Here is a 19,638-nt window from a genome sequence, read left to right as displayed (position 1 = left end):
GGGATGATGAGACAGTAGCTGAAAGGGTGATTTGGGGAAAGATTCTCCTCGCAAGTAGGGAAGGGTCCTCTGCATGAAAAAACAGCACCCTGTGCCAAAGGAAGCATGCCTAGACAGTCCGTGTCCACCCTGGTCCCAGGGCCTTGCATGCAGGCGGCCGGTCCGTACACAGTCCAGCAAGGAGGTGGCGACAGTGTGGTTTGAGTCTGGCTGATAAAACAGATGTTTGGGTGGAAGGGTTTTTATTTTCCTTCAATTCTAGGATGGGGGTGGGGCACGAAAACCTAACTTCTCACCCACCAAATATTTTGGTACATGTTGGCGACAGTGAGATGTCCTCAAGAATGATTAAAAGTCCTAATTATGGACTCAGCTGCAGATGCCAATTCTAAATTCTACTGTGTGACCTTGGGCAAGTTACTTAACTTCTCTGAGCCCCCTTGTCCTCATCTGTAAAATGAGGATAATAATCTCTCAATGATACTTATATGAGGAGTGTAATGAGATTTTAAAAATTGAATACAGTGTGCATGCAGGCACTTAGTAAATGGTAGCTATTCTTAATAATTTGGAAAACAGCAAGATTGCTTCCTGAGAGATGATAAAGTCCACACGTTCTGGCATAGTTCAAGGATGTACAGAAGCCCCTTAAAGGAATGTAGTAGATCCCGGGCCAGCAACACTTGAGGGTAACCTGATTCTAGATACTAGAGGTTTTAAGGATAAACTGTTTGTCACAGGAGGTCCGGTCACCAGCAGTAGCAGAGCCAGAGGGCAGCTAAAGAGGCACCATCTAGGGCTTGCTCTCTGGGGTGTCATCCCGTTGGGGGAGAGGGGTGCCTCAGGCTCTTACTGATCCCTAAAACACTACCTGCCCTCTCCTGCTTCCGTGTTCATCAGGCCACCTTCTAAATTATCTGACCTTCCCCGGAGGCTGCCTGGGAGATAATGCCCAGATCAGCGACTATGAGCATCTTATCTGCCCGACAGTTCAGTTTCACAAGCTAAGAAGATGACATGTGGTTTTGCACATCAGCCCACATCTGCTTTGCTGGCACCAGTTGGTGTCCTCGAGTCGCTCAAGCCTGGCTCTAACGGGAACGTCTTTCTGTGCCCGTGTGGCAGAGGCAGACCCTGGCGGTGGGAGTTCACGGTGGCAGATGTCAGGAGCCAGTGGCATGTCTAGGTGACACCCCTGCTTGTGCTTTTTCAACCAGGTCCCACTTCATCAGGAAGGGAGGGCAGGAAGGAGCCGCTTCGGAATGCGTCCGCTGCTCCTGTGGTTTTCCCGGAGTGTGAGCGTGTCCGTGTTTTTGTGTTTCCATATTACCATTCTCGCTTTGCTTTTTAAAACAGCAACAAAGGAAGAGGAATATTGGTCTTTGTGGCTGCCAGTACCGTGCATGCCAGAATCTCGTGCTTGCTGGTCTGAAGCCGCCAGATGGTGGTGGGGCTGTGTGTGGTTTTGTTTCCTCTGCTTTTTGAAAAGTCGTGAAGTGGGAGAGGCTGGGAAGTGTCAGATTGGCTGAAAGATTGTCAGCTGCTAACAGTTTGCACTGTCTTCCACCCCGCGTGTGGGCACGAGGGTGTCTTCCCAAAATGTGAGGCTGACCCTCTCCCGCATTTGCTGAGTGCGCAGTATTAGCTGCCCCGTCAACACCAGCTGGATTGTCCGTTACGTCTCAGCCACACACACAGTAGCTGAATAATGCAGTTTTTTGAAGAGGAAACGCCACATGTTTGTCTCTTCCTTGAAGATGGAAGCGGGTGGTTAGGATTGCCATGATGGCAGAAGGGAAGTTACTCTTCCTTTGTTTGGGGAGCTTTAATGGTTTATTTTTTGAAAATCTTTTCTCTTCACTTTTGGCCTAAGGAACCCCGTGAGGACAAAGGGACGGATCCTTCCATTGCTTAAGATACTACTCATGTTTCTCATTGGTTACTTTCCTTGAAATCGAATTGTGTATTTGTCACCAGAACATTTAGGTGATCTAAATAGCACATGCAAAAATGTTTGGGTAGTTTTGAAACCGTTTTCAGGGCTTAACACAAGGTGTTGGGACACTGTTCAGTGATTTAAGTGGGACCAGTGTGTCTGTTGAATGGAATGAGGTTACGTGGCTGATGTAGCTGGTCTGTATGGTAACTCAGAAAACCAGGAACTGGTCGTTTTTCTCTCTCTCTCCACCCCATCCCCCCTGCCTCCCCTCTCTGTACTTAAACAAATGGAGGGCATCAATGATACCACCTTCTCCCGGTTGTCCACCCCTTGTGCCCGAGGATAAAAATAGAGTGCTGATGAAGCTGGAAGAAACATAGTCTGTTAATTTGTTGTTCTTAATATCCTGAGCACCTGCTTTGACCTTTGATGAAAATGGCGATGCCCCTGACAGTCAGGGACCAGCTGCCTTGGAAACATGTGGCGAGGCACACGGGTGCGTTTCCCCAGCAAGAGAAATAGCAGGAGTGAGAGGGCGTCTCTGCTCCTTGAAGGCAGGAGCGTGCTGCTGAGCAGCCAGGAATCACCAGTCTGTTGCCTCATGAGTTTCCTGAGGCGCCTTCTAGCTCTAAGATCACCCAAAAACTCCATCGCTTCCAATTTTAGATGAGACGTTTCATTCCGTGAGGGCAGGGGCTGTCTGCTCGGTTCACAGCATGGTAATGAGCCCTCAGTAGCATTTCCTTGGTATTTCTTGAGCATAGCAATGCAATCCTGTCTCTTCTCCAGCATAAGATCGTTTCTGCTAAAGGGAGAGGCGGTCATCTAACCCAGCGTGGAGGTCATCTGGAACGTCGCTGTGCAGAGTCTCAGCAGGTGTGCCCACCTCCAGCTGAGGTCCGGCCAATCCCCTTGTCTGGAGTGACCCGGCGGTCCTCACGGACCCGTTGTTTTGCTGGTCTGGCTGTAGTTGTCCATCTAATGGCCTTTTGGACTTGGCTCCTTGGACTGAATATTTGGGGAAAACATGGTCTCTGTTAGCTAGGGCATCAGGGTTGAGCTTTACCTGGACATAAGAATCCAACTTTCTCCTTTCTTCTTAGAATTCAGGCTCACACTCACGTGCCGTTTTGAGGCGCTTTGATTCTCTGGGTCCCATCGCTTAACGTTGTGGAATAAAAGCATCCTGAAACATGCCAGTGAGATTGCAGAAGTCAGGTGGCGGCTCCCCGGTCAAGTGTGACGCTTGCATGTGCACGAAGCAGTGCCAGCCATGGTGAGTGCCCGCCGCCGGGCATCCCCCAGGGCGGCAGATGGTGGACCTGGCCGTGCCCGGCTCGGGCAGCCGGAGCAGCAGCTGATGCACACTGAGGTAGCTTCTGTGACGCGACGCCTGAGGGATCTTCCAACCGGCCATCAACGTGAAAAGACATTTCTGGGCTCTTGGGGAGCAGGATCTGGAGAGGGAGGAGAGAGACACTCTTTCCTTGCGTGTTGAACCTACGCTGTTACAACCTGCTGCGGGGCCGTTGCAGAAGCGACCCCGAGGGTCCTGTGATGTGATACCGAGTGCTGGATTCCCTAGGAGCTTTCCTTCCCATTCTTTGCTGGAAGGAGGCTAGTGACACAACTGTCCTGAGCTCTGTGGTATAAAAACAAGCAGAGAGAGATCGAGAGCTGGAGACACATTTAAAAGCTGGTTAACCGGGGCAGCTGCCTGCCTGTTCTGAAGGCACAGGGCACCGAGATTTCCAGGCTCGCTGCAGTGGGTTGACCAGGAACCCCTCGGTGCTACGGCTCTGAGTTCCATCAAGTGACCCCTTTGTTGATGCATAAGTGTTAATAAGTACAAGCGGATCCTTCCTAGGCACGCCCTCTGGGCCTCCGCTTCTTGGCCTTTGGTCTTCTGAGATGTTTGGGAAGAAACAATTTCCGCTTTGCCAGAAGCTGCTCTCTGCACTGTTAACTTGCCTTTTGTGTACTCCTTAGCCAGCTCCTGGGAGAAGAGCAATATTAGACGTGGGAGAAGTGAGGGCTCTTATATGGCGGCCAGCGCATCAGTGTGGACAGTGGCTCCAGCCGGGCCTGAGTTAATTACTCTGGCCTCTGCCTTCCTGTAGGACTTGGTTGATCATTGCTACATCAAAGCCCTACTTAATTGGCCCGTTGGTGTAACCACTGCTTCCTGTTTTCTCTACAAAATATTCCAAGCCCTGCCTCCCGAAGCTCCCAGATAGTGGGCTTCTCTCTGCGTGCCCACCCTCTTCCACCGGAGCTGTGGGCTTTGCCAAGTGAGTTGTGTGGCTCCAAACCTGTATACGCCAGTTGTACAGACCGTCATTAAGTTATTTAGTTATAAGGTATGTAAATCTTTGGATATGAGTGTGAAAATCAGGATTTGTCATTTCTGAAAAATAAGTACAATGTTTAGAAAGATAAGATAGAAGCAAATTGCTTTAAAAAAAAAATTGCTGCGGCTGGCCTGGTGGCATGGGGGTAAGTTCACACACTGTGCTTGGGTGGCCCAGGGTTTGCAGGTTCAGATCCCAGGCATAGACCTACATTGCTCATCAAGCCATACTGTGGCAGTGACCCACATACAAAATAGGGAAAGATTGGCGCAGGTGGTAGCCCAGCAACAGTCTTCCTCAAGCAAAAAGAGGAAGATTGGCAACAGCTGTTAGCTCAGGGCCAATCTTTCTCACCTCCCCCCGCCCCCAAAAAAGTAGTATTGCCATCAAATTAGGTATGAATGAGACCATTGTAAAAGACTGGGGACAACAATTTAAAAACTAGGATGTTCAGATTGTTTCACAAGAGGCCCAAACTGAAAATCATAGATGATGCATTTTGGGTTTGATGTACCTCAAAGGCGACATGAAACACCAGTGGGCATACCCATTATTGAAGTGTAGTCATCAACATTTGAGTCTAAGCTAGTTTGGTTCTTGCCAAGGTCACACAGCTGGCGAATGGAGGAAGTGGGCTTTGAATCCACATTGTCTGACTCCAGAGCCGAGCTCTTAACCCTTCAGCTCTGCTGCTTTTCCTCCTGATCCTCAAGCTAATTTGGGAGATGGCAAGGAGCCTGTGCCAGGACTTCAGGTTAGGCTTGGTGAGAATCCTCTGCTGCCGAAACTCTGTGGCTTGCAGGCTGCTTGGGGTCTGCATATCCCCCAAGTACATGTCAAAGAGGAGAGAGCATGGGATACAACTGCTAAGGAGCCCCCAGGACTCTTTTGGGGGTCAATGAGGAGGGGAGAGCATTGCTTACCACAATGGGCACGATTTGGTGTGGACGAAACAGGTATATTTTGGGAAAAGATTCCTGACAAAATATGTCACGGGGGGACCTGTGGTCATATCGATAGGTTTGTATGTTTGTTTGGTAGTTTTGTGCCTGGGAACCACCACAGCCACCTCTCTTAGATCTTTTAAATTTATAGCCAAGTGGGTGCAGTAAGCAATTTCACGCATCTGAGTGCAGCGAGGAGAGAGCGCCTGCGGGATTAGGTTTGTCGTGGTATCTGTTTAGTGTCTGTTGTCACAGATCTTCAGAAACACTTTGCGGTTGACAGTGTATCGCTGGCCAGTGTCCAGATAGAGGACACAAGCTGTTGAGTGATTTGAAGTCACTCTCTTACTTGGCCGCCCCTTCCTCCTCTGAGCTCTTGTTGGTCTCCCGGAGGAGCTCTTCCTAACCTCACGGACGGTGGGTCTTCTGTGCCCAGGATCCTGCCTAACCAGGGCTTCTCCGGCTCCCTGGCATAGCTGTTGGGATATTTCTAATATTTTGGACTTGAACATAAGCTGCCTCTGGTTGAATGAACGTGTCCCTCAGGCTGTGGGGGAGGGACTTAGCGCCTGTTGACTTTGTGGGGAATGTCGGTTGTGTGTTTGGAGATTAATGATTCTTTAATAGCCAGTAGAATATTTTCTTCATTACACAAACAGGAGTTGCCTATTACCTCTGTGCTTATGAAGCTGGGGGTAGGCAGCGAACTTAATAGCTTTTCATAGTTGCTGCGGTGCGTGTTTGTGAGGCTGCTGCTGTTACAACTGAGTATGTGGGTTGTGGCTTCCTGGTGCCCAGTGCCAGAATGAGTGACCCCTCATTTATGGGAGAAGGATACCTGTTCCACTAGTCTGGTCATTCTCAACAGGGGCAGTTTTGCCCCCAGGGGAACATTTGGCAGTGTCTGGAGATATTTCTGGTTGTCATGACTTGGGGTGTCCTACTGGCACCTAGAGAATAGAGGCTGGGGTGCTGTGGATCATCCTGCAGTGCACAGGACAGCCCCCACCGCAAAGAAGGATCTGGTTCAAAATGTCAGCAGTGCTGAGGTTGAGAGACCCTGCAGCAGGTGACTGTGCTGTCCCTCGGAACCCCTCTCCTGCCGAAGTTTCAGAGCGCCTTCTCCTGTCCAACAGTTCTGTCTGACTCCTAATCAGCCTTCCATCAATATGAGCCCTCCGAGGGGCCACCGAGGCGCACAGTGACTTATTGTAGCCGTGCGCTTCGACCCAAGCACTTCCTAAATCTTGCTGGCCCTTCCCCCTTCTGCCTCTGAAGCCGGGCCTGACAGAATGGCTTTTCAAGCCTTGCTCGCCACCTGCACACTGAGACCCCCGCGGCAGCCTGTCCATTCGTCGCCCCCTGTGTGCAGAGATGGAAGCCGCCTGCAAATGAGGTGGCATGGAGGTATGGGACAATGCCACTTGATGAGTGCCACTGTCCCACCCCTCTGCAAAACCACCGTGGCAAGTGGCAGTCCGAAGGGTGTACATGTTGGACTTTTTTGGGGGGGGGGCGGGGGGGCGACAGTGTCTCTGTTGCCCCTTATTTCCCCCCATCCTCCCCAAAGCAGGCATTAAACAGTTTGTATCTGTTTGTGACTTTAATGTGCCTCCTTGTGTTCGGTTGGGAACACGTCCAGCTTGTCATGGTGGAAAGAGCCTTGGGTCTCAGTTAAAGCAGAGCTTGGATCGTGGCTGTACCGCTTGCCAGCCCTGTGGCCCTCGGGCAAGTTCCTTAACCCTCCTGAGCGCCAGTTTTTCCCTCTATAAAATTGTGGACCATAATCCCTACCTCACAGGTGGCTGCAAAGATTGTGTTCCCTCCACCTTTTGGTAGGTCTTCCCTTCACTGTCTGCTGGCCTCTTAAGGGCCTGGCCCTTGTCCTCAGCATCTCTGGAGTCCCTTTAATCCTTGCTGCCCAGCAGATATTTAGTACACGGTGCATTGTGTCCCCACAAAAGATAGGTTGAATTCCTAACCTGTGCATGTGACCTTGTTTGGACATAAGGTCTTTGCAGAGGTAATCAAGTTAAGATGAGGTCGTTAGGGGGGCCCTAATCCAGTATGACTGGTGTCTTTATAAGAAGAGAGAAAGTTGGACATGGACCCATGCAGCGAGGAGGATGCCTTCACATGTGTGTCATGTGAAGACAGACAACACACACAGGGAGGAGGCCAGGGGAAGACAGAGGCAAGACTGGAGCGAGGCAGCCACAAGCCAAGGATTGCTGGTAACCACCGGAAACTGGGACGAGGGCAGGAAGAACTCTCCCCTGCAGGTTTCAGGGGAGCATGACCCTGCCAGTTTCAGACTTCTAGCCTCCCGAACCCTGAGAGAATAACTTCTGGTTGTTTTAAGCCAACTGATTTGGGGTAGTTTATTATGGCCGCCCTAGGAAACTAACGTAACACTCAATAAACGTTTGTGGAATTTGTAAGTGTTTTCATATGCAAAACACAAGGTATTCTGCCTGATGGTCAAGCCTCTGGACTTTATACTTCTTTCTTTCCACTGATTGTCTCCTTTGCAGGGCATCCAGTTTAGATCCCTGACTGATTTTCTGCTGCTTTATTTATAAAAACCTTTGCTTGTTATGGGAGAAAGTTCTTACATGTACCACACTGAAAATAATTAAGATTTTTGCCATAAAGTATATTTGCATCCCTCGGCAGCGATCGACAGACTTGCATTTCTTTTAGCAATGGAGTGATTCCTGGTTCTAGGAGGAAGCACGAGACGCCATTTACCCTTCCTCCTCGTTTCCGCTGGCAAGAAACAGAACCAAATAAAGTGGCTTTAAAAATAAGGAAATGTAGGGGCCAGCCTGGTTGCACAGTGGTTAAGCTTGCACGTTCTGCTTCGGCAGCCTGGGGTTTGCTAGTTCACATCCCGGGTGCAGACCTACGCACTGCTTGTGAAGCCATGCTGTGGCAGGCGTCCCACATATAAAATAGAGGAAGATGGCCATGGATGTTAGCTCAGGGCCAGTCTTCCTCAGCAAAAAGAGGAGGATTGGCGGCAGATGTTAGCTCAGGGCTAATCTTCCTCAGGGGGAAAAAAGAAAAAAAGGAAATGTATACTCTTACAGAACAGGAGCCCCAGGTCCAGAGGGAGAGCAGGCTCCCAGTGTGTTAATTTGGCGGCACAGTGAGGGGCCTGGGGACTCAGGCTCCTCTGTCGGCAGGACGGGACTCGTCCTAAGGCAGGTGTGCCCGTGGCCATGAAGATGGCTGACTGCAGCACCTGGGCAGCCTGCTTCCTGTTCATGTCCCTTGGGGGTCTCTCTGGGGGGGGTTGATCCTAAGATCAGGGAAATTTTCCCTAGAGGCCTCTCCAGCAACCTTCTCTCCATCTTTGTCCCGTCCCCAAACCAGCCACTGCCAAGGGGGTTGGAAGTAAATCATTGGCCCAGACTCACCATGTGAGATGAAGGGATGCTCGACCACAGTCCCCTGCTATACTCTCCAGTTTAGCAACTCTCACGTATCTTTGGTAGGCAGAATAATGCCCCTCAGAGATGTCCACGTCCTCATCCCCGGAACCTATGAATATCTTACTGTAGTACATGGCGAAAGGGATTTTGCAAATGTGATTCAGTTAAGGATCTTGAGATGGGGAGATTACCTTGGATTGTCAAGGTGGGTCCAATACATTCACAAGGGTTCTTATAAGGAGAAGGAAGGAGGATCAGAGAAGGAAGATAGGAGGACAGAAGCAGAGGTCGGAGAAGAGAAAAGATGCTACCCCGCTGGCTTGAAGATGGAGGGAGGGGCCACAAGCCAAGGAATGCAGGTGGCCTCTAAAAGCTGGAAAAGACAAGAAAACAGATCTCCCCAAGAGGCTCCAGAAAGAATGGAGCCTTCCCAACACCTCGATTTTAGCCCCGTGAAGCTGACTTTGGACTTGTGACTTCCAGAGCCGTAAGATAAATGTGTGTTGCTTTAAGGCACTAAGTTTGTCGTAATTTATTATAGCAGCAATAGTAAACGCGTATACCGTTGTTTCTCTAGGCTGACCTTGAATCAGTATAGACCTTTTCTAAGGTAATAAGAACCTTGTATTTATTTTGAATCTTCTGTCGTAGATATTGTAAACTTCTTTAGAAGATACACAAATATTTATGGATTAAAAAAAGGACAAACGCAGTTCGTGGTCCCGCCTCCAGGTACAGCCAGCCTGATGATAGGCTTCCAAATGAGAAACATTGCTTCCTTCATTCAGCACCAGTGCTGGGTCCAGGGCTAACAGAAACAAGTGAGATCTTGTCCTCACTCACAAGCTGCTGAGTGTATCTCAACCAGCCATTTGATTCCATAAATATTCTCACTGTCAAGTCGGAGCTCTTCCAGATGGCTGCTCTGTCTTTGTAGCTAAAGCCAGTTTCCTCTGAAGCTTTTTCAGACCTGCTGATTTTTTTAAGTTTTAGCAAAGGTCATGAAGAGCATAAGACATTGTTAAGCATATCCACAGAGCGAGCTATTTTTAGGGTGCCCCATGTTGCCGAGATCAGCGGTAATTCTAACGGCTGGGCCCCGGCGTCCATGGAGGATGTCATCTGCCTATCTCCTGCCCTCGTGCCAGTTGGAGAGAGACTCTGCTGTTTGGAAGTTTTCTCTGTAGTTCTCTGTTTCCTCCTCAGGGCTTCCTGTGCTGCGTGGAGCACATGCAGCAAGTTTAGGAACTGCTTGTTATCCGACCATAATTCAGCTGTTTCTGGAAAGCCTCGGGCTTTCCTGGGGATGATAAATGACCAGGGGCAATCGATGGAAAATATCTGGAAAGGTAACAGAAATGATGGATCAGAGAAGTGGAGTGAGGGAACCAAGCTTCGAGGTGAACTTTTCCCAATTGTAGAAGGCTATCTTGAGGAAACGGGGGCGTGGGTTAAAAATGAAGCAACTTGCCTTTACTTAGCTCTCTGTAGTAGCTTAGTGAGGGTCGGAGCTCAGTCCCCTGGAAGCGGTTCGACAGTTCTAGGCTCAAGAAGCAAACTTTGAGAGCTGGGCTGTAAAGCCCTAATACCCATAGTAGTGTGTAGATAAGAAGGTTTGGTAGAATCTTCTAGGCTCTCAGCTCTGCCCCTTCCCATCTCCCTTTGTCTGCAGTAAGTGCCATATGCCGAGTGGTTCAATGCATAGACTCTGGAGGTTCCGCCCAGGTTGGAATCCCACTTAATAGCAGTGTGACCTGGGACAAACGATGTAAGGCACTTTTCCCGCCTATGAAATGGGGATGATAATAGTACCAGCACAACTGGGGGTGTTGGGAGGGTTAAATGAGTTCATGTGTGCAAAGCGCTCATGCAGGGCCCAGCACATCCTGAGCGCTCTACAAATGACTCACCTTCCCGTGACCTTGGACACCGCTCTCCAGCATTTCAGATGCCTTCGTGCTGTTCCACTGCATGGCTGTGCTTTATGGTTTATTTCCTATAATAGGATTTTGTTTCCAATTTTTACTGTTGTAAGCATTTCAGCGACTGTTCTCATAGGTAAGGATTTGCTCTCATCCTTCATTGTTTCCTCTGGTTAAATTTCTAGGAGGAGAGTTGCTGGGTCAAAGAGAGGGGGCTTGTTTTTAAGGGTTTTCTTGATTGGTGCTGCCAAATTTTCCACCAGAAAAGTACTAATTTACACTCCTACCAGCAGCGAATGAGTGTGCCAGTTTCCTTGCCACTGTGGCCAGGTTATTGACTTTTAATCAAATGAAGGAAAAATTGGAGACGTTTCCCTGAGGATAAAGTGGTCCCCGTCTTTGCTTATAAGCCGTAAAAGCTCGAGAGACCCTGCAGAAGACGCCCAGAGGGGAGCTGCTTGTGTGAAAACAGCGCCCTCTCCTGGTCCTCCCTGGTAGGGAGGGCTGAGTTGCGGTAGACAGCATGCAGAGGAGATCTGCAGGTGCCAGCAGCTGAAGGGTGACGTTTTCCAAAGACTTCCAGCCATTTCATCAGTCAGCCTAGGTGACTTTGGGTTCCTGCTCAGGTTCTTTTCCAGCGGTGCTTCGTAACTGGGGTGCTTGGCTCCCCAGCGAACACTTGGTACTCTCTGGGCACGTCTTTGGATGTTGCAAATTGGGGGGCTGCTACTGACTTCTAGGTAAAGCCCAGAGATGCTGCCAAACATCCTACAGTGCACAGGACAGCCACCCCAACAAAGAGTCATCCAGCTGATATGTCAGTACGGTTAAGGTTGGGAAACCCTATTTTGGAATTGCTCTAGCAGGCTTCTCTTTTCAGACTAAAATAAAATATAGAAATATTGATATATAATATTTATCGTTATTATGACTCATTTTTTCTTGTTTCTGTTAATCTGTTTTCCAGAATAAAATGGAAAATAGGAAGAACTGAAACAGTAAATTGGCATTTCTAGAAGAAAAGGCGGAGGGGAAAATACAGCCCTTAATAATACCACGAGTACTAATGAGGGAGGAGATTTTTCCTGTTAACTGGACTGGGCTAAACCTGCCATATGTTCTTGCGGCTTCCCTTGATGGCCTTATCTGTTCAAAATAGGGCTTCGTTTGACACTTCCCACCCTGATTTCACGAGCCCCGGTGCTTTACGAACATTTATAATTGTGCTTCTCCGTGCTTGGTGCAGAATTACTGTCTGTAGTTACAGTTGGCTCCCCCCGCCACCCCGAGGCAGTGCTGACTCCAGCATTGCTTCTAAGAGGAGGAAGGAAGCGAACTTCAAAAATAAGCTTAGCAAAGGGTGTGCCCAAGGGGAAAAGTATGACAGGAATTTCGGGAAAATCCAACTGTGTTGCAGCTTATTTCGACCTTTGCTGAGCTTGGGGACTTCTTTCACTGGTGTCACCCAAACCCATGAAAAATACTCTCGTTTTGCTTTAGCCTTGCTAGTCTCTGAATTACTTGTATGCTACAGTACGTGTCTCGAAACAGTTAGCTGGGGTGGCCTTACTAGCTGTTCTAAATAATGCTAAGAAGATTATTTTGCCAGAAGTAGGGGGGAGAATAATCAAAACTACAGCTTTTCCCTAAATATCAGGTAGTATTTTGATCATCTTCCTTGGAACATATTTTTCAGACTACAAGTCATGACCCAATAGTGGGTTGTAAAATCAATTTCTAGGTCACAATCAGCATTTAAAAGAGTCAGATAGAACAGAAAATATTAGAGGGTATTGTATGTAGTAAAGGTAACTTTTGTTTGGGTGCTTATATAAAAATACCTCACTATACATATGTATTTGTGTGTGTGTGCATGGTGAGAAGTCTGAAGGTGGTGGCTTAGTTTTTACAACATGGTGAAATCTGGCTTGTTTGTAGACTCTTTCATTCTCTCTCTCTTTTTTCCCTGAGGAAGATTAGCCCTGAGCTAACATCTGCTGTCAATCCTCCTCTGTTTGCTGAGGAAGACTGGCCCTGAGCTAACATCTATGCCCATCTTCCTCTACTCTATAAGTGGGATGCCTACCACAGCATAGCTTTTACCAAGCAGTGCCATGTCCACACCTGGGATCCGAACCGGTGAACCCCTGGGCCGCCGAAGCAGAATGTGTGCACTTAACTGCTAGTGCCACCGGGCTGGCCCCTCTTTCATTCTCTTTTAAAGATCTCAGTGATTCCGACCCATTGCCTGGCCTCACCATTGCCTCTCTTGCTTTTTCAGGTGGTACCAGGGAGATTGGCTCCGCCCTCACCAGGATGTGCATGAGACACAGGAGCATAGAAGCCAAGCTGCGGCAGTTCTCAAGGTGAGGAGCGTCCTTCACCCACATCTCAGAGCCCTTGCGGATTTCGGGCTAAGGAAGCCGTGCTGTGTGAGATGTACCACAACCCGCCTTCAGCAGCACTGGTTTCCCCATAGCGTTTAAATCCCCACAACCCAGCCCGCCTCACAGCCCATCACTGTGCTCACTCACTGGACTAGCATTTGCTGGGTATCTGCTATATGCTGGGCACTGGTCTGCGCACTGGGGATATAGTGGACATCCAGATGGCCTGGGTCTCTGCCTTGATGGAGCCTGCGCCCTCTTCGGGGTTTTCTCTGTGCTCCTGTGTGTCTCCTCTTCTCTGTCAATATGAGGAGTGGTGCATCTTGCTTCGGCCTCCCCTGCCCCCCGCAGGAGCCTCTTGAAGAGGAGCTGCGGTACTGGAGAGTGAGGGGACCCTGCTGCCCTGTTCCCTGGGACCTGTGTGCTCCCTCCAGACCCACCGTGGAGGACAGTGGTAGCTCACAAGGCCCTCCACGCTGCCAGCCTCTTGTCTGTTTCTCCAGCATCCAGAATGGATGGATTGGCACGGGGATATGGAGTCTCCAGGGTTGGAATGAGGATGGACATTCTTGCAGGCAGATCAGCCTAATTCAGCAGTCTCGCACTGTTCTGCTTTAAGAATTGCAAGTTGCATAAGTGGCCACCAAAGTGGAACCACTCTGACCCTCTTGGTAGGGCCACCGTGGGAGGCAGCAGAACGCAGGGGGAAGTGTCTAGTCTGGGAGGCAGCCAGGCCTGGGTTTGAATCGTGGGCTGGCCACTCACCAGCTGTAATCTTGGGCTTAGGTCTCAGCCCCTGTAAAATGGGCATAAGAATCTCTGAAGGTTCTCGTGAAAATTAATGTCCACACAGCAGAAAGCACCTTCTGTAGCAGGTGATGCAATCTAGCTTGCTTCTCTCCTCCTCACCCCTGGAGGGTGCTCCCCAGCCTTATCCTTGGAGAGTGCTCCCCAGCTCACCCCTGGAGGGTGCACCCCAGCTCACACAGGGGCCCCTCTCACATACTTCATCTTGTTTTATTCTTGGGCCAGGCCTGTGCCACCTCACCCCATTTTAGTGGTGAAGAGACACCAATTCAACAACCACTGCTTATTGAGCACTGACTATGTGCCAGGCCCTGTCTTAAGGGTATAGAGGGAATAGGACCACTTCCTGCTGAATAAACCTGCTGTGATGTCAGGTGGTGATAAATGACGTGAGAAATACACAGGATAGGGGGTGGGTGGCAGCTGTCTGACATGGGTGGTTAGAGACCATCTGTAGTCAGAAGAAAGGTTTGAACAGAGACCTGGAGAAGGTGAGGGAGTGAGTCGGGTTGATGGCTGTGCACGAGGGGAGGGAACCATAAATATACCCCGATAAGAAAAGGGAGAAATTCTACCAAGAACTTGAAGATGAAAAAGCAGTTTGAGGACACCTCCTTGGTAGTTCTTGCCAGTGCAATTCAAGCAGTTCTCGGGCATTTTCTAACTATTCTGCAATATCTGTATAATGTGGGAACGGGCCACTTTTTCTTCCGTTGCACAAAAAACCGTGGGTTCCATGGCCTGCATGATTCCTCTGTGTGGGGAGCCACCTTTCCACATGTCTGTGCGTGGTCTCTTTGGGGGACCACACAAAATGAAGGGACGTACCTGCAGAGTCCTTCACCTGTCTGATCCAGAAGCTGGCAGTCCAGCGTCTCTTTCTCTAGGCTGTCCACGATGAGTCTGCGTTCAGGACTTAGAATCCTGTATGCATATCAGAATCATGTGGGTCCTCTAAAAAAAATAGTAATGCTGGGGCCCCACCCTTGAAGTTTCTATCAGCTATGGGATGAGGCCCGGGTGTCTTCACCTTCTTAAAGCTCTCCAGGTGCTGCTTTTGTGCAGCCGAGGGGTGACCCCACTCGTCTGCAACCTTGCTTGTTGATAGGAGCGTGGGAATTTAAATGGGAAATGCGAGGAGAGGTCACGCCAACCAGTCATGTCAACAGCTTCTTCACAGCCATTGGAAAGCGTTCTGAGAATCAGCTTGTTACGAAATTGGGGGATTTGCCTGTGAACTTGGGCTTACTGTACTGCCTCGTCTTGCTTTAGGTAATCGTGATTTAGGTAAGTTCTGACAACCAAATGTAAGTCTTGACAACAGAAGGTATCTGTTTAATTTCTCCTTTTCTTTCTCTTTTGGTACAAGTGCTTTGATTGATTGTCTGATAAACCCACTTCAAGAACAGATGGAAGAATGGAAGAAAGTGGCCAACCAGCTGGATAAAGACCACGCAAAAGGTACAAGGGCAAGCCGCCTGACGCGTCATAGCATCACATGGGGTGTTGCCTGCTGCTGCCTCTGCTAGGTTTATTGGTGTCACCCTAGGACCCTACTCTGTCCCTGCTTCTCCTATAGTCTTTGGTGTTGGAGGATAAGGAGTCAGAAGTGAGCCCACTGCAGGACTCAGTGCTGGTTTTTTGGCATGAAACATCACTTGGCAGCTGATAGCCTTCTTGCTCAGTGGCGTTAACTGCAATCAGCTGAATTAAAAGTGAATTTTAGTGGCAGGCTTAAATGCCACAGAGTCACCCTTAAGACGTTTCAGCGCATTTTGAAAACTTAAACCTTTAATGATATAAGCAACCTCGGGTCTCCTGCCCAGAACTGGCCATTCTCTTTGTATACGCCTTCAACTGATGTGTCTCAGTACCGCATGTGCCAGGCTCTGGGGACAGTGTTCCAGACAGACACCACCCCTGTCTGTCATCCTGGAGCCAAAGGGTGGGGGCCGGGGTGGGGCTGGCGGTGTGGAAGGGGCAGGAGACATTGCTCCAAGGATCATACAGCTTGCAGTAAGTGCTGGGGAGGGAAAGCATGGGGGTAGATCTAAGGGGGTGAAACTGGAAAGAAAAAGTTGGCTAACAGGTGATTCCAAGAGCATATAAATCAGAGTGCTGATAGGCATAGGGCTGATGGGAGGGAACCGTCAGAATGGCTACGAGGAAGCTGGTCCAGTTGGTAATTAATTGAATGTGAGGGCAGAAAAGGAGAGAGGTGTCAGAGGCGACTGTCATTTCAGATGTCCACGTCTGGGTGATGGAGATGCCAGCAACAGAAATGGGAAGTCCAGGACGGGGTGGGCACTGGTTGGGGAGAGGAAGTGGTTGTTGGGGGAAGTGGTGCATGTGGGCTGCCCCTCCTCAGTATCCTCAGTGCCACAAGTAAGGCAGCTGGGCCTTTCCCAGTTTTTTCCCGTGTGGTCTGGTTTCTCCTCCTGTCGTCTGAGGTGCCCTTTTCTGAATTGTAACGTCTGGCCAGCATCTTGCCACATGGGTTCTTCTTTTGGGTGAAGCCCTGTGGATTTTGGCCTTGGGAAAGTAGATCATATTGAAAATATTTCATGATGCTGGAGCTGAGACATTGTGAATTTTTCATTTTTAGTGAAATCTTCCTGAATGACATCTCTGCTCAAAGCTGGTAGGGGTGAACACTTTAGAAAGACCATAGTGCATTTTGTTTTTTCGTGTTAATGAACCCCTTTGCGTAAAATGGCATCGTGAGATTTTTATCATATCGTATTCTGATAAAGCTGTTTACTGCATGTCATGCTTTATGCTTTCTGTGATGAAATTAATGGCTCTTCCTAACATTTTCTGTTGAGCAAAGTGATAAAATTACTCAATCTTCTGCTTTCTCTTAGAATATAAGAAAGCTCGCCAAGAGATAAAAAAGAAGTCCTCAGATACACTGAAACTGCAGAAGAAAGCGAAAAAAGGTAACTTGAGAAATTCTGCCGTTAGTAGTGTTACTCTGGGAAAATGAACTGTGCTTGATTTGTCTTTGAAGCAGAAAGTGTTCAGTCAGACTTCCTTACATATCACGGCCCTGGAGAACAGATAGAAGTGAATGGAATCTATCTGAATTAAAGTTCTCAAGCGCAGAATATCTATTAATTTGAGGCCCTTGCAAAGTTGTACTTGACTTGTTCCCTCCCCCTGCCTTTGTCTCCAAAATTTGACAGTTTCCGTGCCTATTGTGCGTTGTAACGAAACCTATAAATTTCTTGGAAGCCTTGGGATAATGCATAAAAGCCTTTATGCAAATGTTCTATCGTAATTATTACAGAAATTATGTCATTTTCTCCTCCATCTTTCACAGCCTATAATCTCTGAAACCCTTGATTAAGTCTTGTGAGAGTGTTAGAAATGGCTGCAGTGGGAGCTGGGAGTCATGGCTATGTAGGGAGATTTTTCATGGTGTTCATGAGGATGGGAGGTCAATGAGGAAAACCCAGACGGGTGCAAGATGCCCCTCCTCCCCACTTATCATCATTCATAAACCAATACACTGTCAGCTCTGTGACCCAGCTCAGCCCTTCCAGCACGGACTGGGAGTTTGAAGAGAAAAATCTAGCTACATCCAGTTTGCAAGCATTTGTAACATTTTACTAAGACCTAAAATGTAGGAGCTTGAACTTGAGAAGATGACATTCCTTACAGACTATTTTTTTTGATGCCACGTTTTTGAATTTGCTGTACCGCCACTGATAAAATGGGGTTTTCCCCCCCATCAGGCTGCTCTATGTTTAGTGTTTCTTTGGAGTGACCTTTTTAGGTAGAAATCCCCAAAACTAAATTTCCTCTTTCTTAAACAAGGAGTTCTCATTTGGAATTAAAAGGAAATACATTTGGAGGGATGGAATGGTTTAGTGGAAGGGGCGGGTGAAGACAGAACAAGTTTTTAAGCTTTGACATTTATGGGAAAAAAAAATATCCCCCCAGTTCTTATAAAAACCAGAAGACCATTTCAGGACAAAGGCAGTAGAATTTTCACCCATAATCAGATCTCCTGTTAGTATTGGCCTCAGTTGGTTGTTTTGGATATGTTTTTCTGGTCTTCGTGCTTCTCAAATCTACGTTCTAGGGCACCTGGGAACTAGAATTTGACAAGTAACAGGGTTTTTGGCCAGTAACATTTTAGTGATTCTAGAGGTAAATGTTTATAAATAAAACTGTCACTGTATTCCATCAAATCTGAGGTCCCGTGGAAGAGCAGGCTGGTACAAATTTGGAGCTGAGCTCTACCTCATTGATAGCCTGGCAGCTATGAGATAGGATAGATTAATGGGTTTGGAGGGAGGGTCCAGGGAAGATGCTTATGGCTTGGCAAAGGTTTGGGAGTTTGGTGAAAAGGACGAGGTAAGAAAAAGTAGCTATTTCCCTTTGCTCTTCCAGAGTTCTCCTTTCAGAGGTTCTTGGTTGCAGTTGTAATCCTTTTATCAGAATTCTGCATGGAGGCTGAAACAGTCCTCATCTGTCACTCAAAGTCACTGGCATTGTCCAATTAGCAGCAGTTGGACCTACAGGGGAAACCTGATAGGTTGTTTGCAGTGCAACACAAAAGGAAGTTTCTGGCAATTAGACTCACCCAGTACTAGCTCAGGCCACCTAGAAAGGATAACAAACGAGCTTCCCATCAAGGTGCCAGATAGAAAGATTGAGGATGCTTAGTGGACTGGACTATGTAACATGAAGAGATGCTGTTGGTCCTGTTACTCGGGCGTAATTGGCATTTAGTTGTGAGGTTTCTTGGGGTACCTGATCAGAGGTTTCTGCAGCATCTGTCTTTTCAGCCCCAACCACAGACTCAGGCATCCTATCCTTTCCAGGCAAGGTGGCTGTGATGTGTACATATGTCTGCAAGCTAAGTCAGATCAGTAGCTTGGAATGTTCTGGATGATTTTCTAGTTACTCCAGGGTACAACCAGAAAACAGTATTTATTTCTTTCCTTTATAAAAAAATTTTTTCTAAAATATATAAGTGCATTTTCTTTTTTGACCAAGTGCTCACATTTGTATATTTCTGGGGTGAATGGAGCTTTCTAGAAGGTACCAGAGTCATCATTCTGAGTGTTTGTTATGGAGTGCTCTCCCACAAGATGTTTGGCCTGAGAATGGACTAGGAACGCTGCAAGTTAAGAGCTAGAAGAAATCTGGTTATTTGAGGCTTCTAGTTATCTTGGATCTAGTTAGCTGAAGTTTCCCTTTTTGCTAGGACACTTCTCCATCTGTTTTGTCTCCTTCAAGTGGTAACTTCCTGGATTCTTGGCTTGTAAAGTGTTAGAAGTTCCCTCTGAGATTTATGCCACATATTAAAATGGACAAATGCTTTTGGTTCCTTTTGTTTTTTTTTTGGTCTAGAGCTGAATCTGATTTATGCAGCCAAATAATCACTTCCTTTTAAATGTGTTTTCAGGAAATTATCAAGCAGCTTTCTGCTGTGCCTTTTTCAAAAACTGTGATCTTTGATCTAAAAATTCTTCTGACTCTCCTTTTCAAAATTTCAAATGCCTGTGCATTTCAACATGGTTTCAGCACTGCCCTTGACACAGGCAGACACATGGGATGTAATTATTGTGTGTGACTAATTTACCTTAATTCTCACTCTGCAGATATCACCTTTTGTCACATTCTGTATTTGACTCTTTCTTAGTATAGTAGAGTGGTAATTTGTAATCTAAAGGTAATTAAATATGACCATCAAAAAAAACTTTTAATGGTTTTTTGGTTTTGATTAGATTTCATCTCAAAACCGTTTTAAAACGAGTTGGCATATGTGCCAGCTGTGGGTGAATGTACCGATTTTTGTGGAAGGCAGGCTTACTGAACACGAGGAGTAAACACTAGG

At 47.8% G+C, this 19,638-nt stretch overlaps 1 protein-coding gene across 12 annotated transcripts in view; it reads left to right on the top strand.

The window, feature by feature from the left end:
• The window catches only part of MTSS1 (MTSS I-BAR domain containing 1), a 160,887-nt gene that overhangs the window by 111,201 nt on the left and 30,048 nt on the right, over positions 1-19,638 (top strand). For all 12 annotated transcript variants that reach the window (XM_070481562.1, XM_014854028.3, XM_014854025.3 and 9 more), the window contains exons 4-6: positions 12,875-12,959; positions 15,157-15,248; positions 16,652-16,726. In XM_070481562.1, coding sequence (XP_070337663.1) covers positions 12,875-12,959; positions 15,157-15,248; positions 16,652-16,726 — 252 coding nt within the window. The remainder of the gene's footprint in view (positions 1-12,874; positions 12,960-15,156; positions 15,249-16,651; positions 16,727-19,638) is intronic.

Source organism: Equus asinus, chromosome 12, assembly GCF_041296235.1.
Source record: "Equus asinus isolate D_3611 breed Donkey chromosome 12, EquAss-T2T_v2, whole genome shotgun sequence".
Lineage (NCBI taxonomy): Eukaryota > Metazoa > Chordata > Mammalia > Perissodactyla > Equidae > Equus > Equus asinus.
Note: the sequence above shows the minus strand (reverse complement) of the source record. Positions and strands in the feature narration are given on the sequence as shown.